Here is a 22,815-nt window from a genome sequence, read left to right on the forward strand (position 1 = left end):
TGTCTGTCTCACACAGTTTATTTAACAATAGGTAATAAGAAATCAATTTTTAACAGTCTATACAGTGATCGAAAGTTCATATTTATAAGTAATCAACTTTAATTGCATGATTTACAACATTTGAGGGTTTTTTGCTTTCTATTTTCAAGTTTTACAGAAAGTGGAAGAGGGTGGGAAAGGGGCACGGGAGAGAGAAAGCAAGCATAAAGAAGAAACCCCAGGGACTTTTTCTCAGGTTAAAATCATCCCGTTGGAACTGTTTCTTACCCTCTTTTTTATTTTTTTTTTCCTTTGTTAGATGTAAAAATAACGAAAAAAATTCTTTCAAGAAAACAGAAACCACAATATATATACTACATCCATTTGGCAGCTGCCCCTGTGTATTTGCAAAAATGTTGTCTTCTCTCTACATGTACAAATTATTTTAATACTTGAAGTTTTTTTAAGCTCAGACTCTTGTATAGAAAATTCTTGGAGGACAAAAGTAGACTTCAGGAGGGGACTGAGTTATTTAATATTTTTACATTTTTCAAAGAATTGACATATTTCCAACCAAAGAGGAAAAGATTGGTATTTATTTTTATATATATATATTTATATATGTAATGTATTTTTAAAGCAACATTAACCCCTTTTGTCCTCCGGTTTTAGGAGAAGGTTCTCCTGTGGTTTTTTTTTTGTTTTGTTTTTGTTGTGTTTTTTTGCAGTGACATGAAGAAAAACCAGAATAGGGAAAATGTTTACCATCTGCCTCAGTAAATAATAACTATCAATATTACATATTTTCATTAATTTAAAAAAAAATAAAACCTATTGGAGGCATGAGGAGGGCATCCTTTGGTGAACAGCCAAAAGACCACCCTCTTCCCCTGACCTCCCCAACGCACACGAGGAAAAAAAAAAACCAAGAAAAAGGACTGGTTATGATTCCAGCCATAACAAAAATATATTCTTTGTACTCTACTGTCCCTCAGGTTCGTTGTTGGTTTGTTTTTAAAACCACAAACTACTGCTGCAGAGTTCAGATGTGTCCCAGGGAAAAATGTTGTTTTAGCTAAGAAAGATTCAAAAAAATTTGTCTTCAGTACAAAAAGTCTTGAGAAAATAAGTTTTTTCTTTTCTTTTTTTTTTTTTTAATTTTTTTTTTTTTGCTCCCAAAATGCTACAATGTGTCTAGTGTATGTCTAGTGTACTCTGTGAAAGGTTTGAATTCAAGTCCGAGTTCTCGGAGCTGAGCCCCAGTTCCGTGGCGCTTGTACCATGGAGGCCTGCCATGCCGGGATTGCTAGCAAGCTGGGAAAGCATTGCACTCTGGTCCGGGCTGGCAAAGTGCCCTTGATCCATGGGGTTAGCCTGGGCAGCTACCAGTCCTGGATGTGGGGAGCTGGTCTGCGGGGAGACGTGGTGCGGAGAAGGCTGCGGCTGCATCCGAGGGGACGGGCTGGAATGGGGGGGCTGGGACTGGGGCCGCGGTGAGGGTACAGGCTGCGGAGAACGCACTTGATTGCTGAGCGATGAAGGGAGCTGCTGGCCCTGGAGGTGCGGGGACTGGGCCTGACTGGGGAGCATGTGCTGTTGGGGGCTCATAGGATTGGGCTGAGCTGGGGAGCCCATCTGCTGCTGAAGCAGCCTCTGCTGGAAAGCCTGCTGCAAACTGGCTCCCGTCTCCGCACTCATCGCCTGCGGAAGCTGGCTTATTTGTCCCATGTTTCCTTGCTGCATCTGCTGCATGTGATGCTGCATTCGCTGCTGCTGTTGCTGCTGCTGCTGCTGTTGGGGATACCCAACGCCCTGGGGCTGCTGAAACTGGTTGTGGTTGGCCATCCCTGGCCCCAGCGCTGGTCCTGCTCCCTGCTGCTGCTGCTGCTGCTGGTGGCGCTGCTGCTCGATCATCTGGTGCCGTCTCATCAGGAGGTCTCGGAACTGGGGAGCCATCCCCGAGTGATTCATATTCATCTGCTGCGCCTGAGGATTCATCCCAGCCATGGCCTGCTGCGGCTGCTGCTGCGGCTGCTGCTGGGGCATGCTGGGCCTCTGCACTCCGGCTTGCATGGGGTTCATGTTCTGCATGGCTGGGTTGGGGTGCACCCCTCCTTGCTGCCCCTGCATGGCCTGCTGCGGCTGGAGGCCCGGCTGACCCTGAGGGATGCCGGGCTGACCCGTCATCCCCTGGGGGTTCTGGGACCCCGCGTACTTGGCGGCCCGCTGCTTGATGAACGCAGCCAGCAGCTGAGGATTGGAGTGAAGGATGTTAAGCACCTGTTGCTGCTGCATGGGCGAGCTGGGAGACCTGAGAGTCCGCAGTAGGTTTTGTAAGGCCGCCTGGGGCAGAGGGGGTTGTTTGGGCTGAGCGGCGCCAGGTACCTGACCCATCCCTGGCTGAGGTGCCATATTCATCGGCTGACCCGGTTGGGCTACTGACATCATGGATGGCCTCTGCATTCCCGGCTGCAGCTGAGCTTGGGGTAGGCCCCCCTGCACCCACGGTGGCTGCTGCTGGATTCCCGCCGGCCCCATTCCTTGATCTATGTGACCACCGGGACCTCTGCCTATCTGTGGAGGGTTCATTCCCATAGGTGGCATCTGGGGCATCTGGTGCTGAATCGGCCGTTGGAAGATCTGAACCTGTGCCATCTGACGCTGGGTCTCCGCTGCCCGCTGGATCTGCATGGCCATTTCCACCGCTGCTGGAGGAGGGCCCTGAACTGGTGGTTGAGGTGGCTGGGGTGGAGTTGGAGGAGTCACCTGGCCACCTGCCTTGCCCTGGGACACAGCGCTGGGGGGCTGAGTTCTTGGCATGGTGTAGGGTGGCATACTGTTGGGAGGTGCCGGTTGAGGCTGCGAGGTGGGCTGGGGCGGAGGCTGGGGTTGTGGGGTCTGCGGCGTTGGGGGCTGCTGGCCTGTTGGAGTTGTTGGCGTGGCCGGCGTGGGCGAGGGTAATCCTTGCTGCTGGCCCACCACACCGGTCCGCTGCATACTCGCCATCCTCCTCCGGAGCATCTGCGCCTGTTGCAGGCGGTGCTGAAGCTGTTGCTGACGGAGCTTGTGTTTAATGTTGAGGCAGAAGGGCACTGGGCACTTGTTCTCCTGGCAGTGCTTCGCATGGTAGCAGCAGAGCGCAATGAGTTGCTTGCAGATGGGGCACCCTCCGTTGGTTTTGCGTTTGCAGCCTTTGGTGTGTTGGACAACCCGTTTCATCTTCTGACAGGACGGCAACGAGCAGTTGGCATTACGACACTGGCAGGCATGGACCAGAGACTGGATACAGCGCTGAATGCTCAGGCGGCGGGAATCACCGGGGCTCTGGGTGGTTGCAGTCTGCTGGTTGTTGCTCTCATCATCTAGACCGAGGCCTAATTTTTCCATCTTGTGGTCATGGTTTTTAGTGTTATAGCAGGTGATGCACAGGTCATAATCCTGGAAAGACAACGAAGGAAAAGTTATTGGTGTTCCTGAAACTCCATACAATAAACAAATGATGTCATGCCACCTCAACAAATTACTCCCAGTCTGTTCCAGGCAAATTGTTGTTCTAGGGAAAAATTCAATCTTTCATGCCATGTTGAGGTACTAGAGAAGAAATAAATCCAAATTATAGCCAGGGAAAATACATGGGTGTTAAGGGTGTCTGAAATCTATACAAATACATGTAGCTTGAAAAACAAGTTTGCTCTGAGCTACTAAGTCGCACATTATTCAGCTGGGCCAGAAAAATCCCTTTCTTTCCTGACAGGAAAGGAAAAGAAAAAGGCAAGGAACAAACAGCTGCCCATCTGCTGCTGCTTCAAAAGAAGAGGGCAAGAGTGGCAGGAGAGGTACCAATTTTCAAAGAAGAAAGGAGAACAAAAGCTGCATTTTCAGTTTTCAGGCAAATTAAACAACAGAGTGTGCTGACAGAACAGAACAGCATTTACATTCTGTGAAAGCAACAGCACAAGTTTGGGCTCAATAATTGATCTTTAAGAAAAAGACCTGACTCCTCAGGATTCACTAATTCATAGGAAATTTAGAATTTATTTTCTGGTATATACAAGGAAATGGGAGCATCAACTTTAAGCAGAGCTTTTCAGAACTGCATCTGAGAGTCATTTACTTCCAACAGGTTAAAAAAAATTAAGTTACAAGCCAGAATCAAGGTTAGTCCAGCTTCTGGAGGGCACAGCATTGACCCAGGCCACTGGACTCAATCTTCAAACACGCTGGTATTGCAAACACTTCTGAAGACAAAAATGCTGTTTGCAGCATTCTACAGAGAGACAACAGGGTAGTGGAAGAATCACCCAAGTACAGGAATATGACTTCTAGCATAGCAAAACCTCTATGCCAGTAAAGCAGTGGAGAGCCCTATTTACAGAAATACTGCAGCACAACACTTCTGACTCTGGAGGAAGACAGCATAGAAAAATCAGCTGATCTATCGTTACAGCTCAAGCAGTTGCTACAGTTCCCAATTGCTTAAGCAGCAGCACCTTAAATGAACTACAAGAAATACATTTCTACTGCAGTTCTCCACAGCTTGAAAGTAGAAGACAAAAATCACGCCAAGTAGTGGACTAGTAGAATGGCTTGTTACAGAAAACATGTCCTCTCCTTTCTTTCTGAACTGCCAGAGGATGAGCTGTACAGATCCTTTTCCATCAGTTAATGCTGAGAAATTAGTTCAGGTAAAGAGCACTCTGGGCACAAAGATACAGGGAGACAAGAAGGGAAAACTTCACCGCGCATACCTCACAAACAGTGCAGTGCCATCTGGTCTCCACATGATGCTTGCACTCATTGCAGGTGTAAACAAAGCGGTCTTGGCTCTGGGTATGCAGTTCCACCAGCATGCACATGGTTGACCACTGAGCCCTTCGTAGTGAGGAGAACTCCAGGTGCTTGTCTCTAGCAAGGGTTAGGAAAGCATCACGCCCGTCCATCAGGTCACACGGAATGAGTGGGTCAGGCTCAACAATGGGGGGCAGGGAGTTGGCTGCAGGGCCAGCAATGAGACGGATGACAAAGAAGACCTGAAAAGTAGAAAGACTTAATATGCCAGCACTTATCAAGATGTTTTGGTTACCAAACTTCATTACACAGAACGTACAATTCCAGGACCAACTAACACTTGAATGCTGTGCTGCCAGGGTGGTGTGCTTGTAAGGACTGGGAAATTTCAAACCTCTGGCTGCCCTGCAGGTTCACTTTCTTCAGAAGCATTAGGTAAGGAGCACTACACTGAACAGCAACAGTAAAACTGTTGTGACCATCTAGACTGTTAGGAAGTTCTGTACGAGCACAGTTGTATTTATCCCCGATGCCCTCACAGCAAAGAGTGCCCAGACTTACTGGTACTTGTCTGGTGTTTCACTCAATTCTCCAGACAAAGCTGTATAATTTACAGGGCACAACTCTGAAATATCAAAGCTTTGTACACCTCTCTACTTGAGTAAAATACATATTTCTCATTCTATCAACTCTTACCTCCTTGTGCTTCTCCATAGTGGCATACAGCTTTTGGGAGAGGTCATTGGACACATTGGGCATGCCAGGCTTTTTCTTATTGCCACGGCTCAAGCTGCTCTTGTTCTTACTTGTCTTCTTATTGTTCTTCTTTTTGGCATTTTTGCTGTCTCCCTTGCTCACCTATTAATTTTAAAGGCATTTTATGTCAGGTATCTAAGTCACAACACATTTTATTGCTTGCACATCTTCTATAACTGCAGGACAAAACACACTTCACAATAATTTACTCCAAAGACACTTAACAAGGGTCCCCTGAAACATTAATTCCATTAGAATCACTCTAGAAGATATCAAGATCAGCAATACATAGTTCTAAAAATATTAAAAGCATAAATGCTCAGGAGGTGCAAGGGAAATGTTATTTACTGAAATCTGTTTGCTAGAGTTGAACACTGAAGAACCTCTTGGATAATCACAAAAGGGTTCAGCAGGTGGCTTCCCAATGCAATTCAAAACTAAAAATAACTGAAAAGTACAACTGATATTGCACTAACCAGAGGCAAGAATGACTTAATCCACCTAGATTTAGTTTGTTACAGCTCTCTGACTGATTTTTATTTTTTAATAGACTGCATTAAACCGATTTTGGTATGAAACTGTTCTTCTGAGTCCAAAAGGCATTAGCAGTGTAATTTCTAGTATGCACCTTCCTCCTGTGTCATATCCTGCAACAGTTGAACAAAACGAGTCAGCTTAATTTCAATTATAATCAATTAGCAAAGAACAGTTTATTCCTCTCTGTGCTTCTCAGAGGGCCCCTCAAAACACTACAGCATATGATGGTCAAGGATCAAAGCAATTCTTATCCAAATAAGCATTTTTCCTAAGCTTAAAATAACTTTGTCAGGATGGAAATTTCCAGTGAACATGAATGCCTATCACTTCATTTGAGAGTACAGTTTATTATTGCCTCATTTTCAAGAAGTGAAACATGGGGTCAATGAAGGGTTAAAGCTATCTTTAATAATAAAGGTTAAATAGCAATATGCTTCAAGCTTCCCCCACCGCAGGGTTTTGAGGCCAAACTGCTGTGAAGGATCAACTAAGTGTTGACGAAGCTCACACACAGAGCTAGGCAACTCCTCATGACTAGTTTCTGGTGTATTAGAGAGATAGGAACTTAACAGCTATGCCAAGTGGAAAACAAACTTTAAATAATACCTTCCTAAGTAAGACATTAGTTAATGCAAATTTGACATCAAGTTGCCTAATTCTCAGGTTACTCTTGCACTTAGTTTATTTGAAGTCCTTGAAAAGAGGTATTGCAAAGACCAGCACAGGAGATCCACGAATTCTAGCTGTAATGTTAAACCTAACTTTTTTGATCCAAAGGTCTTCTAGGAGAAAGATTAATCCTAAACCCCAACAAAAATCTAGTATCTAATAAGGTGATGAAGCAGCAGTGTTTAAACAGAGTTAACTAACAAGTATTACTGTGTGAGCAAAACTACTAACCTTATCCTAGATTCACCACCTCTTCCATAAAAGCTCTGAAGATCCAAGGATAGACAGATGCATGATTTCTACATCTGTTCATCTTCAAATTTATTGCTGAATTCAGAGGCATACCTTTTTTTGTTCTTTGTGGAACGTGAAAGCACAGTTGTTGCACGTTCTCCAAAAAAATCGCACAGGATACCAACAAGAGATTTCTCTAGTTTAAGCAGCCCAACAACAGTTCAGCAGTAGTTTGTACTTCAGATCCTCAATGCCTTAAAGCTTTCTACTAAAAAAACCCTACACAGACTAAACTACTAAATCACAGCGCTCTTGTTACTTTCTCAGAACATGATTGGTATTATAACACCTAAGTTAGAAAGAGAAGACTTAGCCACTATTCAAAAGCTAACGCTTAAGGAAAAAGCTTCCAAGTCAGGCTGAGATTGCAGCATGAACACTGATAATAATTGGATTTCAGCAGCAAAATATTCAACTAGCAGCTGGTTCAATCTAATTGACTTTGGTAATTAGTTAGGTTTATAGCTGTATGAACAGCCACTGCTGATATGAATGTAGCTTAGTGGTATTTTAACAGCTCTAATTTATAAAATGTAAAATTGAAATTGATATTAGAGTGAAGCTAGAAAGGTGAAAAAGCCAGTTAACCAAAGCGCCTAGGCCTCCCCTTCTTTTTTTAGCCATACGTAATCACAACTTTTACATTAGATTATGAAATAGCAGAAGCATTCTTACATCTGTGCTTTCATTACTAGTGTTTTCTTCTCTCTTCCGTTCTTCTTCCTCTTGCTCTAGTTCCTTAATGCTCTCCTCTAGGACGTTAGGCCAGAAATCCCCTTCAAAGTAAGGTAGCTCTTTTGCACTTGTTAGACGATCTTCCGTTGCCTGCTTAAATATATCCTGAAAAAGAGCAAAACACTTGGTTACCTCTATTACAAGTCACATAAGTAAAGACAACCTTTTCAGTAAGCGATAAAAAAAGGCACCGGCAGATCAAACAAAGGAAAGCTTAATATTTCAATGCATTTTATGAGAGCACATTCTAAGTGCAGATTTAACACTGCATCAGTTATCCCTTTGGCCAGTTTGGGACAGCGGTCCTGGCTGTGTCCCCTCCCAACTCCTTGTGCACCCCCAGCCTGCTTGCTGGTAGGGTGGTAGGAGAAGCAGAAAAGGCCTTGACTCTGTGTAAGCACCGCTCAGCAATAAGGAAAACACGCCTGTGTTGTCAACACTGTCTTCAGCACAAATCCAAAACATAGCCCCACACCAGCTACTAACTCTATCCCAGCCAAAACCAGCACAGGAATAATTTAAAATCTCTTGCTAGAACGATTTCAGAAGCTACAGGCTTTGAAGAGGATGTATTTTAACTCTAAACTTTTAGCGCTCAATTCACTTAAAACTAATACAGTAAACTCCAAGAATCAGGCACAATGCATAAGGCAAGGAAGAAACCAAGACAAGACTCGTCAACCTCCCCCCCCCCCCCCCCAACATACACTTAACAAACCTTGTAATCATGGACAATGCGCTCTGACACAGATTTGTCCAGCATCTTTTTGTACCACTCTTGCAGTCGTTTGGGTTTGGGTATCTTCTGGTCAGGAGGATGGCAATGGAAGATGTAGTCATCTCCTTCACTAGGGGGGCACGCCCAGATGTGTCCAGTAGTATACCTAGCATCATTAGAGAAAAAAAAGTACATGTGGGCTCTGACAATTAACACTAGAGCTTGACCTCCTCTCTGCCACGAGATGGAGCCACCACAAAGTTGGCTGGTGCTACCAGATGGACAATAATTATAGCTATCCAAGATTTTAATTCTAGTGCTCATTCCATCTTCATTCATGTGATAGCATTACCATCTTTTCACTATTTTTTTAAAATTCAGTGCTATATGTGGAGTAGTTTATATGAAGTGTGCACATTTTCCAGTCTAGATAAAAATCAAAGCCTGATATAGACCTGCAATTGCCTCCTCCCAATTAACTAATAAGAGAAAGATGGAGACTAGGTATTTGTATTGGTTTTGTGTGGCAAGGTTTTGGTAGCGGCGGGGGGGGGGGGGGGTGTTACAGGGGTGGCTTCTGTAAGAAGTTGCTGGAAGCTTCCCCTATGTTCGAGAGAGAGAGCCAATACCAGCCGGCTCTAAGATAGACCCGCCGCTGGCCAAGGCCGAGCCAATCAGTGATAGTGGTAACGCCTCTGTGATAACATTTTTAAGAAGGAAAAAAAGGTTGGGACAGGCAGATTCGGCAGCCGGAGAGAGGAGTGAGAACATGTAAGAGAAACAACCCTGCGGACACCAAGGTCAGTGAAGAAGGAGGGGGAGGAGATGCTCCAGGCGCCGGAGCAGAGATTCCCCTGCAGCCCATGGTGAAGACCATGGTGAGGCAGGCTGTCCCCCTGCAGTCCATGGAGGTCCACGGTGGAGCAGATATCCCCCTGTAGCCCGTGGAGGACCCCACGCCGGAGCAGGTGGGTTTCCCGAAGGAGGCTGTGACCCCGTGGGAAGCCCGCGCTGGAGCAGGCTCCTGGCAGGACCTGCGGATCTGTGGAGAGAGGAGCCCACGGAGCAGGTTTTCTGGCAGGACTTGTGACCCCGTGGGGGACCCACGCTGGAGCAGTGTGCTCCTGAAGGACTGCACACCGTGGAAAGGACCCATGCTGGAGCAGTTCGTGAAGAACTGCAGCCCGTGGGAAGGGCCCACGTTGGAGAAGTTCGTGGAGGACTGTCTCCCGTGGGTGGGACCCCACGCTGGAGCAGGGAAGAGTGTGATGAGTCCTCCCCCGGAGGAGGACGAAGCGGCAGAAAACAATGCGTGATGAACTGACCGTAAACCCCATCCCCGTCCCCCTGTGCCGCTGGCGGGGTTGGTAGAGAAGCCGGGAGTGAAGTTGTGCCCGGGAAGAAGGGAGGGGTGGAGGGAAGGTGGTCTGAGATTTGGTTTTATTTCTCATTACCCTACTCTGGTTGATTTGTAATAAAGTGAGTTAATTTCCCCAAGTTGAGTCTGTTTTGCCCATGACGGTAAGTGGTGAGTGATCTCTCCTGTCCTTATCTCGACCCACAAGCTCTTTGTTATATTTTCTCTCCCCTGTCCAGCTGAGGAGGGGGAGTGATAGAACAGCTTTGGTGGGCACCTGGCGACCAGCCAGGGTCAACCCATCACAGTATTTCAGCAGTAAAAGCCAGAATTCTTTCTCCTTGAGTCAGTGCAGTCATTCCTTACCTCGCAACATTTTAAAAACAGATTTACTTAAACACACAATTCACTTTTCTACTGTAAATCCTCTGGTTTTTAACTTTGAGGATCCATTTTAAAAGGTTTCACAATTCCATCTGGGAATAAACAGTCACTGTCAACCTGTGCTATTGGCTGTACAATCCAAGTACTATGAAGACAGATGACATCCAAATAGTAGTAGCTGCAGAGAATATAATACCACAAAGATCACTTCTTCATCCTCAGTTCTTCTCTATTATTTTTTGAAAAGAACTCCAGTAGGAGGAATAATCAGATCTCAAGTTAGAGAAAAATAACCATCCTTGCCGTGTTGAGAAACAGCTTTGCAGAACCCTACCCAAACCCTGGGAACTGCAGCCAGTTGTCATTCCTTCTGTCTGAGAAGGGAGAGATGATACTGCGTGACCAATATTGTTTTCCCAAAATGAGAACCTGATGTTACCCATTAGCACAGAAAACAGCATTAAGTAAAACTGAGGCCTGAGCGCTATGCAGCAATTTTACAGACTCACAGGTTAGAAAATACACAACAAAAAAAGGCAGAAAGAAGCCTAACATATGCCTTTGAAGTACTAAGGAATGTATCATCTCACTGAGGTACTGAAGACAGTACCACCCACCTCCCCTAATTTTTCTCCATGCAACTGCTCTAAACATAGCCCCCAACAATTTCTTCATGAATAACTCTGCCAAGCTACAGCAGGTACTCTGACAATAGATTTGATGTTTACTTCACTGCCTTTTCTACTTCAGCAATCATGGTCATTTAATTTCCACCCTTCTCATTTCTTCAGTTGTTCCATGTTCTCTTTTGTGGTGTCCTAAGTACTATCCTCTTTCTCTAACTTTTCAGTTTCTCACAATCTCAAACACTCATTCTGTAAGAGAATTCTTCGTGGCCTTACACAGCTGTTACAGAGTTAATCAGTACAGACAGAATACACTTACCTTTCTCCTTCAAACATGGGTAAGAACTTACTTGCCTGCCTAAAGGAATGACCTGATTAAAGCAGTGGCATTACACCAGGATGGCACTAACAACAAGGCCAGCAAAATTTTTATGGTCCAGATAAAAAGGCTCACTTTTTCTACTTAGACTTAAGGAAGTTTTACGTAAGCTTGGAAACCTAAAAATATCTGAAGCATAAGCCTCTCCTGAAAAGCCTGCAATCCCTTTTTATCTTTTCTCCTTTTCAACTATGCACAGTTGTTGCCAAGTTATTCTATCACCAGCTGATATTTAGGCACCATATTCTGAACAATAGGATGTAGTAATTTCATTTGCAATTAAGAACTACCTAGCACAAATGCTGCACAGAAGAAAATATTAAAAAAGACTTACCCTAGTTTCTTGACATATTCTAGATATCCAATTAGTATTTCATGATAGACAGCAGTCCTCAAGCATTTAGGCCGGAAGAAATGAACACTGTCAAGGTAAGATATATACACTCGCCTAAAAAAAACAAAAAAAGGCATGACGAGAAGCAGAGAGTTCAAAGTAGTTCTGCAAGTTTATTCACATTATTTTATACATTTGAAGCATCCAATACAACAGCAATCTTTAAAGCCTCTGATGCTAATTTACCTCTAGAAACTCAGCTTTCTTTTGATCCTAGCCTCATCTCTCTAAAACTATCCAATCCCTTCCTTGAGAATACTGACAACTGATCCTTGCAGCAACACTGTCTGCCAGCCGGCATCCCCAGTAAGAAGCAACTCTACCTGACATATGCCCTACAGAAGTGACTTTGTTTCTGGAAGCTAACAGCACTGAGTCTTCACATGTACAACACTGAAGCTCTATACAGCACTTTGGAAGGTTCACTCAACTGAGACGGTACCAAAATAAAATAAACTTTCATGCAGCTCCTCACCTTTGATTGGGTGGAGGGCAGTCTGAGCCATACTCCTGTACGTGCATCCCAAAGAAGCACAAGTCTACACCATCAATCTCCTCAAAGGCAAAAAGCGCTTTTGTTCGGTAAGGGAAAGACTCAGCCATCTCTCCGCTGTCTACAAACCTGCAGATTACAGAGGGTAAAGAGGAATACCAAATATATTCACATGTTGGAGAATACATGTCACTAGGTAAAGGCAACAATAATGAAGGCTGCTCTAAGTGTAATTTTAGTGCCATTTTAAAGCTAAATGCTTACAGACTACTCAAATACAAGGCATCCACTTTTTACTATGAAAAAGATGATGCTCATCACAACTAATTAATATGCTGCTGTAACATCTGTTTGTCAAGAAATGGTCAGTGGTGAGGTTTTGAATACAACAGTCTGTTTTTTCGAAATAGCAGCATACAAGTAAATTCAAATAGCTTCCACCTCGCCCAAAAGAAAGCAAAATTAGAAATGGAAAGAACATACCTTGCTTTCATTCCTGGTTTTACTTCGACAGTTTTGTCAGATGCGTGTACCACCCTAACTGTAACCTCTCCTGCCTCAGGGTGATTCTGTCGTCTTAGGAAATCATTGACTCTGTTCTCCAAGAAGGTACCAAGTCTTGTAGCGGGTAACCCTGCAGGAGAAAAATACAGCTCTAAATACATACAAAACTGAACTGTTCAAATGTGATTATTCAGATGTTAAATGAAAAGTGACTTTTAATGCATGCAGGATGTTATCATAAATTAAAGCTTTATCTTTAAACACTAACACTTCTAGATGGGGTGAGCTGCTTTTCACCTGCAGGCACGTTTGTGATTTATACGTTATTTAAATGAAGAAAATATGTATTTCAGCCCAATTTCTATCTGTCCTAAAAGTCAATCACAGTTAAGGCTCCTCCTGACTAGAAGCTATTAATTACTTAAACTGGATTACAAAACACTGCTCTCAGACATAGCTTCAAGAGCAGACGTTGCATTTGGAAGTATAGCCACATTAGCCAAGTTAGTCTCTCCACTTACCAGAAGAATGTATTTCAATAATGGAAAGAACAAGTAAATACAACTGTATCTGCAAGTAATGTAGTTAGTTTAGAAGTTTCTCATTTTCAAACAATCTTCATACAAAAGAAGTACAAGCGTAACATTAGCTGACAAAAACCTAGAGCTGAAAAGGAGTTTAAGGCTTCTGTTGTAACAGGGCTTGTCTCACTGCTGTCCATTACTTCTGGTAGAGTTACATATCTGCCAATCAGCTTTTAATTTTTCCAATTTGATACCTTTCAGTAAAGCATCACTATACTACATTAAGTATGCAATACATACAGGTTGCTAGAAACAAAAACTGTTAACTGTAAAAGAACCCTTGTGTTCTTCCTGCATTCTTGGTGAATCTAGGGAGTTTTGATTTTGGAAAAAGATTCAGATGTTGAAACCAGTCATTGGATGGTTTGCTGAATCTTGATGCTATTTGGCTGGCTGGGTTTTTTGTTTTTGTTTTTTAGCAGAAATGTAGATACTCACTATCTGTAAGAAGTACACCAACCTAAGAAGCTTCTGAGGGACTTATTTTGTCTTTAGAACAGATGGACAATGACTGCACAGATTTCCTCCTACGCTGCCTTCAAATCAACTGCCTTGATCAAGAGGAAATGTCTATAGAGAGTTTTGTCACCAGGTGATGCAACCTTTACCTCCATCAAAGCTTTTAAGAGCAGCAGTAGTCACAGTGACTTGGACATTTTATCGTAAGTTTAAGTCAGTTGCTGTGTGACTGCAGTCTATTTCCCAATGCTATTAATACTGCCATTGAGATAAAAGGATGTGTATCTTGCATTAGCAGTGCTCTAAAACAGTACATTAACCCTCTACAACAGACTATTAACCAACAACACCTGTGAATGCAAACAATCTGAACATCACAGAACTGATGTGCAGAACTGAGCAAAAGTATCCTCCCTTAACTCAAAAACACTGAAATAAGTGCAAAACGAGCATAAAACCCACCCCTTCCCCATTCTTTAATTATTTAAGATTTATTGGTGCAAGTGTCAGAATCTTACTTTTAGCAGAGAATTTGTTCTCTTTCCTGGTTCGTCCTGTTTTCTTTAGGCAGCCATCACAGACAAAGCTGAAGCAAAAATAGGAGAACGTGAAAAACCACCCCAAGTCAGACCATAAAGTTCCTTAGCATCATACCATTAGAAGCAAAATCTTTCACCAGATCTTATCTGGTCTGGAAAATACCTTAGCTGAAATTTGAAATAAAAGACAGCACAAAGAACAGTGCCAGCAGAAACGGCCCAACTGTTTCAGAGCTGCAGAGAAGGATCTAAGCTCCAGGGGGTGCACCTCCTGTCAGTCACCCATGTCACCACCTGCAAGCCCACGAAACAGGGTCTCCACTTGCAGGTCTAACAATTTTGGCTAAAAGTATTCTTGGAACAAATAGTCTCAAACTGCTGTCTTTGATGAAGATGAGATACCTCAACACATAAAGCAAAAGGCTGATTTTTTTCTAAAAGCCCAAGTACACTGTAGCATGAAATGATGGGCAGATTCTTCCTCAGTTACAGGACATCTACCCTATTCTGCAGCAATGTGGATGGGACAACAGAATGGTAAGTCATAGCTATCTTGACAAGAAAGGGAACATTTAAGCTCTTACGGAGCTTTATCTGCATATAATTTATCAGCTTCTTTAAAAAGCTTTTAAAGCAATCAGAAGAAAAACCAGTATGTTGATCAAGAACTATGGAGCATCTAAAGAAAGCTAAGATTGTTTTTCAGATTTAATCTGATAACCGAGGTCAAAAAACTGACTTCACCTGTTTAATTCTGTAGTTACAAAATTTTTTTGAAGATGACAAAGCAATATGATTTGTACAGAAAATAGATCAGTATGAAATTGTTACCTGAACTAAAAACATCTTCTCACGAAGGACTAGTATCTTTAAACATAAAAGGCTGAAAGGCCCTCTTCCACACAAAGGAATGTTAGAAACATTTAAGATTAGAAACAACTTCACACATAACACAGTAAGATATGATGTCTAAATTCAATGTTACCCTATAGATTCTGTAAAATTTTCAGGTGGGAATGCAAATTCTTCCATTAGACACTCTTTTAAATATAACCAGTATAAGGAAGTTTATGCATTAACTCTAGTAAATCTATCATATACCCTCTACTTAGGAAGGAGAAATTCCTCACCCAGAAGGCCAGATTATTTCATTATGAAGAACACAAATCTGGTGCATTTTTCTTCCACACTCTATACATTCAACAAATCTGTAGAAGGAAAAAAAGGGGTAAGGGAAGCAAGGTTAGTAGTATCATTACTTGCTTGTATATTTTGTAATATTTTATTAGAGGAGTTCTAGCACTTAGGCTCTTGAGCCTATTTAACACAGAGGGCACATCTATGCTGAGAACAGCATCCAGAATCAATTAAGAATCTGTCAGCTCAAGTCAGGGACACATTATTACCACCGTTTCCTTGCCTTACTGCCATCCACTTCACTCTTTTTAAAGTGAAGCCCTTCTAACAGTAAAATCTGTAAACTGCTTGTTGCTATAATGGAGAGGAAAATGGATTCACAGGTGTCAGAAGTGAAGAACCAGGAGAAACAGTTGGCTGTTAGTTGCCCCACTATGCTTGAAGCCTGGGGTACATTGCAAATATACTGCAGAAAGGTGAGAAGGAAGAAAATGCAAGCAGTATGAAAGTCACTTTCAGAAGACTAGCAGAGGTTTAAGGACAACTGAGGTAAGTGATCTACTTCGCACATATTGGTGAATATAATTCTCCAAAATACCTAAGGTTGCTTCATGTATCAGGACAATCTGACTCCTTTTGAACATGTCTATTCATAAGAGTCTGAGACTTTGAATGAATAGCTGTCATTTATGTAGAGCATATGGTATCATACTGTTAAGTTAGGCTTGTATTCTAGCACTAGGCTGTATCTTCACTGTAACAAAGGGAAAGAGAAGTTATGAATCAAGTTACTATTCTCTCCTTCCCACAGCCCTTGTAAAACAAAAGAACAACTGGCTGACCCTTATGCCCTTAGAAGGATGGTGTGGGAAGAATACAAATCCTTTTTGCTCATTCATTTCAGAATGAAGATAATGTTTGCAGAGTAGCAGCATAGGTGTATAATGCAGGACCATGTAAAGTGGCTTCACAAAAACCCTCAGGAACACAAAGAAAAGCAGCTGAGTCACCATCATAACTCTATTGAATATCTACAGTTCTGCTTCCAGAGCAGCGTAGAACAATCAGCCAGTTGAAATTTAACAACTTTTCCTTCTACTACAGCTGCCTGTAAAATACAACAACTAGAAAAGCCAACAGCACCAAAAGAGCTACTGCCAAATGACTTAAATCAGTCCTGAGACTTGAGCATTTGCCACAACAGGGTTTCAAAGCAGAGTTATCTGCATTCATCCTTCTGTTGAATCCACATTCAAGACAACAAAATGCAATAATTTCGGCCCACACATTCAACATTATGTATTTCTCAAGTACAGCTGTGGTGTTTTGGGTTCTCAGCACAGAATGCCAGATATACTGCTTACTGAGCAGCCCCTGCCAGTTAACAGAGCTACACGAAATTTGGAAAACATTGAAAAACAAAGCTGATAGTGAATGAATGACATGTCTTTTAAAAAATAATTACGATGAAATGAGGAACATTCAAAGTGTGACAGCATTACTTACAGTTCAGGGTCCAGTGTATCATTTTTCCTTTTTGAAAACTGTTCTTTGTTTATCGTGCTATGGAGAAACAGGTAATAAAACTCAGTTTTAACACAGGACAACATACATTCATGCCATACCACACACATCCACACACCAAGACAAAACTTGCAAGCAGATTTTTTTTAAACATTCACTGGCACTGCAGGGAAAGGAGTTGCATTTCACAAAAGTGACAGACAACTAAAGTACATGGCACCCTTAACTCTGCCCATGGAAAACGTTCTTTTCTATGGGACAATAGCTTGTAGAGAACCACATTGCTCCCCTACTCAGTTTTACTACAGGATAAATCATAAAACTTGCTGACAATCAAGTTCTGGGCCAGTCTGATCAGTATTTCACAGTGAAAGGACCATTGGATATGCCTCTCTGATAGTTTGAAGGCAGAGAATTCCAATTATCTTTGATTACTGAGAAAGGTAGGTTATCTTATATCAGATTCCCCTAGCCCTCCTCCTAGATTAACGTCAAAGGATAAATTTCAGCTTCCAAACCCTGCAACCCCAGCCCAGCCATTACTCTGCACTATCTTTAGCTTCTCCACAGCATTTGCAAGGCTAGAAATTCCATCTTTTTGACAGCGAGGTCCCAGGTATCTTTTACACCAATCTGGTTCAAAATAGTCCAGAACAATCATACAATACCTAGATCTCTGAGAATTTACCCCAAAGAGGGTGCTGTATAACATGAGAAGATCAGTACATGCCTCTCTGAGAAGGAGAGAAAGTACCTTCTTACCATTGCTTGTGTTCAAAGAGCTTTTGATTGTTTTCATTATTGGAAAAAAAAAAACTGTACCCAGCATCTGTGTTTCCAAATCTAGTGTAAAAATCAAAAGCACTCTATGCTGCCTTCTACCCTGACTCAAAGGTTTGTAGCAAACCATTCCAACTTACACGTATGAGAAAGATTGTACTCTCTTAGCAGCTAAACAAAAATTTATATATAAACATGAATTTATTTGATGTTTATTTATACACAGATTTACACGTATATAGATACTTGCTTCTCTCATACGTAAGTACTTCATATGCCACATCTCCTATTAACAAAACTGGGCAATATTAATTAAACTTTGGGTCTTTGCTTATACTAGAGTAGTAATCCATACTATTCTCAGGGACATGGCCCATTGTACTGACCAACGTACGAACATTATTTCTTCCTTTTTCCCTCCAGAAAGGCAGAGGTACTCTTACATCTTCCCAAGCCCCAATGGATTCTTTCACTACTGTTCTAGATACATCCATCAGTGCAACCAGGATTTGCTAACATGCACTAAAGACGACTTCTACCTCCAGTGAAAGTTAACTCAGTTTGTCCCATGACCAACTTCGACAACTCTCCCCCTGGCTTCAGACTTTCCCAAGTTCCTCACTTGCTTCTATCCGCAGTGTTCCTGCAATGCCCTCCCCCAAAGAGCTTTCTTCAGCAGCTCAAAGAGTAACTGCTTGGCACTCATTTGTCCCTCAAGGGCTTCCTTAGTCTCCCAAAATTCTGTTTCAAGATTTTTTGGGGGAAGGTGTGAGGAGGGTACAGCAGAATGAAAGACTGTCCCAACAGTTTGCCACCAGCATGGAAAAGGCAACTAAATTCATGCACTGCCTTTTACTGTGATCTCCTCAACAACTGCACACATAAGCAGATGGCACTCCAACAGCAAAATATTTGTATGGCAAAAGGAAGTTCCCTGCTTCTGATTTGGATGAAAAACAATCTGAAGTTGAATACAAGTTTAATAGCATAGCCAGTCTATAAACAGAATGGTACATTTGACTATTTCAAATTATGTTTGTTACCTACCTGCCTGCAGGCATGCATGGTTATTTTTCTGCAGTAGAGTACTTCCACATTCCCCCCTCCCCTGGAAAAAGCAATTCTCTTCTTTCCCCTCTATTGGTATAGTTGCAATTTCAAGCACTAAGTGCTTATTTTACACTATAGTTCAGTCAGTCCAGATTTTAAAGAAAAAAAAAAAATCTACAGCACATTCCAGGCTTTTTGAAGAGTATCTGGTCCACCTTCTACTGGCCTACAAACAGCAAGGGTTACCTAAAACTAAACTCCTTCTCTTTGAGAAAACTCTATAGACCATAATACAGCTTATGAATTCCCAGCCCAAGCAAACACAAATAACTCACGTTTGAGGTTGTGATGGGTCATCTCCCAGAGAAACACTCTCCCCTTGGATTTCATTGAAGCACTTCTCACAGAAATGATACCTGTCAGCAAGAAGGCCATATTTGGGTGAACTGCTCCGTCCACACAACACAGCCCAAGTCAAGCAACGGAGCCACCAATCACAGCAGGCCAAGGAAGGGACAGGAGCAGAGAGCAGGTCATCAACGGCGACAAGGATATTCAATGATGCAGATTTATGGGCCCCGCATTGTGTTTGGTTGGTTTGGTTTTTTGGGTTTTTTTTTTTTTTTTTTTGCGCAATCAAAGCCAAGTGCAGACAATGACAAGCACGAAGGAGAAATAAAAAAATAACACACACACGAACAAACAAAGAAATGGGGGTTTGCAGGACAAAACCAAAAACATAGAAGCAGGACAAGACAACACAAAGCAGAAAGCCAAGGCAAAGCACAGATTAGCATTAAATCTCTCAAATGGGTTCACAAGCAGCAAATGATTAAAGCAAATTAAACAAGAGTATTCCATTTTAGCATACCCATACCCTCTTCATTTTAATAATCCATGCCACGTACAGCAAGGAATTAAAATGAGAAAGGGGAAAGAACAGCAGGAAGGAAGAACTGCTACTCTGACTTGTACATCAGCATAGCAGTTCTGTTGGCAGGAGGATCTGCAGGAGATCAATGGAAGAGGGATAGTCTTCCATCTTAAACGTATACATGCTGAAAGGCCACAGGATTCTCTCCCAGTTGAAAGGGAAGGCTAAACATCAGAAGCTTCAAGAACAATAAAATCTGTCCTCAAAAATCTTACAGACATTAATTATAGAACTGTCAAACTGTATGTTAACTAAATACCTAACACTAACTACACACATAATGCTGTACATTGATATAATTCTGCCATAGCCCAGTTTGAGCGTACAACAGTCCAGGCATCAAATACAGCAAGGATTACAGAGAAAGATTTCATTTATACTTGAATAAAATAGTGATTAATTCAAGATTCTACCCCAGCCCTCAAAAATGTTCTAGAACTGTGGCCTCTCCATTACTAAGGCATGTTAATTGAGTGCACAAGACATCTAAAAATAAATAAAAGAAAATTCAAACAAGTTTATTATAAAGCCACACAAACCAGCACTATAGCAGCTGTTACACTAAAAAGACAGGTCTCTTAACCTTCTCTCCCAGTTTTCATCTGAGATAATACAGAGAACAGTGCTTCTGGAATTGTACATTTCAGTCTATAGATATATATGTATGTGTGTAAATAACAATTTACAAGTCACACCTATGCACCTGTTAATAGTGCAAACATTCCCTTCTAATGTTTGAAAACATGTAAAGCATGTCAGATTTTTGAATAGTAGTCTTTTGGTCCATCTAGCACTTGCACATAGATAAACGTAAGCAGAAGATACTGACATGATACGAAAAGCTCTAACACTATACAAGTCTAAAACTACAATAGTTATGGGATACTATAAGCTTATTTTCTACTTCTTCACTCCTAAAAACCTCCACTCATTGCTATAAACCCTTATGAAGCCTAAGAAGGTTAAGATATAACTCCTGTAGCTCTTTGGTTGTTTTCACCTGACCAGGTGCTTAAGAAAAATGCAATTCTTCCAAAATCTTTCTGGCTTTCAGGTAAAAGCTTTAGTGTTTTTGTTGTTCCCAGTTTTTTTATTTTGTTTGTTTAAGGCATTGGAAAGAATGGAGTGCAGGAACTAAATTGATGGATGTGACATAGTTTGGAGGTAACCAGCCCTCTGCTCTAACAGGTGCATTCTGGTGACAGGCGAGGGGACATGGGAGTGTTCAAGCACCTATTTCCCTGCTTCTTCCTGCCTCGCTTCCAAAGAGATGCCTAGCAAGAAACCTTCTTTCAGAAGTCAAATATGTTTAAATCCTTTAATAAACCCCAAGTAAAAAAAAAAATTATTCAAAAGATCTGTAGAAGTGACAACACTTCACAGAGCTGCTGACAGCTACTGCAAGACAACTCCCTTAAGGAAACTTTGGGAGAAAAAGCAAGCATCAATCTACTGAATATCTCAATACACAGATCTTCCAATGAAGATTTGCATCACAAAAGTAAGTTTGCTCTTCGGTGTTAACATCATGAGAAAAACAAAGACTTGCCGAGTATAATATGTATTACGAGCATTAATATACTTGCTGCATAGTTTACTCAGTGTTCTGCATGAAAAATACTGCTGTATAGGAGGAAGCAAAGACAACAGACTTGCATATATGATTTGTAGATAACTGAAGATTTAATTAACTGCAGGATAAAAATTTAGTAAAACATCACGTTTCTGCAAACAAGAGAGGAAGAGCAAAGGCTGCAATGAACTTTTGCAGAAAGAAATCATTAACACACAAGGTAAACTATTCAAGGGCACTTCCAGCAAATTTTTATCTTAAAACACAAAGGAGTACACATATAAAGAGGGTGTATATGTAAATGCATGCACACCTTTAACAGATTGATTGCAGCATGCACAAAAGTGCACCAAGTGAGTTTTCCTTACCTGTTCTGGTAACTGTAGTAAGTGGCATCTCGAGGGATTGTGCACAGCTGTTTGCCATAGCAACACAAAGTCTGTGGCGAGAACTCCAACTGCAAAGAGGAATGGGTTGTCTTAGTACTCATACATGTTTTCACTTGCTCTCCATGGGAAGCAAGCATGACCCAGACAACGATCATTTCCACCTTATTCTGTGCACAGATCGCACAGTACAGCAAATGTACGAAGTGCTAGTCATAAAAAATGTTCAGTGGACTGTTATTCTCAAGTTAGCTCTTCTCCAAAGATGGAAAGCATATCAAAACAAGACAATGGAAATGAAATACACAGTCTCAATATACAGTGAAATAGCGAGCACTTCTTCTGCAGTAACAAAACCACATCTGTTTAATTTGCAATAGCAAACAGGTTTACCCTAATCAAAATAAGCCTTCAGTTACTGACTTTTTCTCCCCAATGGCTTATATACAAATAGATGATTTAAGCACTAGATAGAAGATCCATAAAAATCTCAAAATCAGATTACTCAGGGTTGCTAAATCTTGGTAAACTTTCGAAGTTTCTGACACACTGTAACTGCTAACAACTGCAACTGTTGTATTTTTCCCCCTTCAATACCAGGAAGCAAGCAGCAGACTAGAAATACTTATTTTCTTACCTTTCTTCCACAGCAATAACCAAGACTTTGCATAACTGGGTCAATTTCTTGCTCAAACACCTCTGCCAGTTTGGAACAGTACTTATATACCCGAGATGTTTTGCGGTTATACAGCCAGGCATTATTGAACATGAGCCAGATGTCATCTACATATTGCCACGGTTCCTGATACTGTCCTGTGTCTAGCTTCCTCTTGATAGTAGAAAGGTCCATGGGGTTCTTCACTATGTCAAAATAATCCTGCAAGAATACACAGTGTATCAAAACACTACTACAGAACTATGTTGTGACATGACAGCATGTGCATTCTCAGCATATAAATTCTTCTGCAGTATATCAAGAAAAACAGGTTCCTCTGACTTCATTGTCAAACCGCCTGTCACATACAATGAAATCTCCAAGTAATACCATATCACTCCCCAGTGCTTTCTTTTCATCATTCCTTTATTTCTCAGGCTCTATTGCTCTTCCGCTCCTGATGAAATGAAGCCACTCTAATTTTAGTCAGCAAAACAATTATTACAGAGAGTAGGAAATGGCAATGTTTTTGCAGCCACTGCAATCTGAGAATATACACAACAGCATTAATAGAAAGCAAC

General features: G+C 41.8%; 1 protein-coding gene across 3 annotated transcripts in view; it reads right to left on the bottom strand.

Moving 5' to 3' along the window:
* The window catches only part of EP300 (E1A binding protein p300), a 68,281-nt gene continuing 45,466 nt past the window's right edge, over positions 1 to 22,815 (bottom strand). For 2 of the 3 annotated variants that reach the window (XM_041129547.1, XM_030040387.2), the window contains 14 exons: positions 22,217 to 22,456; positions 21,562 to 21,650; positions 19,022 to 19,102; positions 16,839 to 16,895; positions 15,326 to 15,403; positions 14,175 to 14,242; positions 12,593 to 12,743; positions 12,092 to 12,238; positions 11,557 to 11,670; positions 8,477 to 8,642; positions 7,699 to 7,863; positions 5,464 to 5,625; positions 4,728 to 5,009; positions 1 to 3,417 (listed from right to left, as the gene is read on the bottom strand). In XM_041129547.1, coding sequence (XP_040985481.1) covers positions 1,174 to 3,417; positions 4,728 to 5,009; positions 5,464 to 5,625; positions 7,699 to 7,863; positions 8,477 to 8,642; positions 11,557 to 11,670; positions 12,092 to 12,238; positions 12,593 to 12,743; positions 14,175 to 14,242; positions 15,326 to 15,403; positions 16,839 to 16,895; positions 19,022 to 19,102; positions 21,562 to 21,650; positions 22,217 to 22,456 — 4,044 coding nt within the window. In that variant the 3' untranslated portion in view covers positions 1 to 1,173. The remainder of the gene's footprint in view (positions 3,418 to 4,727; positions 5,010 to 5,463; positions 5,626 to 7,698; positions 7,864 to 8,476; positions 8,643 to 11,556; positions 11,671 to 12,091; positions 12,239 to 12,592; positions 12,744 to 14,174; positions 14,243 to 15,325; positions 15,404 to 16,838; positions 16,896 to 19,021; positions 19,103 to 21,561; positions 21,651 to 22,216; positions 22,457 to 22,815) is intronic. The other variant, XM_041129548.1, reaches the window with a different exon arrangement.

Source organism: Aquila chrysaetos, chromosome 17 (genome assembly GCF_900496995.4).
Source record: "Aquila chrysaetos chrysaetos chromosome 17, bAquChr1.4, whole genome shotgun sequence".
Classification (NCBI taxonomy): Eukaryota; Metazoa; Chordata; class Aves; order Accipitriformes; family Accipitridae; genus Aquila; species Aquila chrysaetos.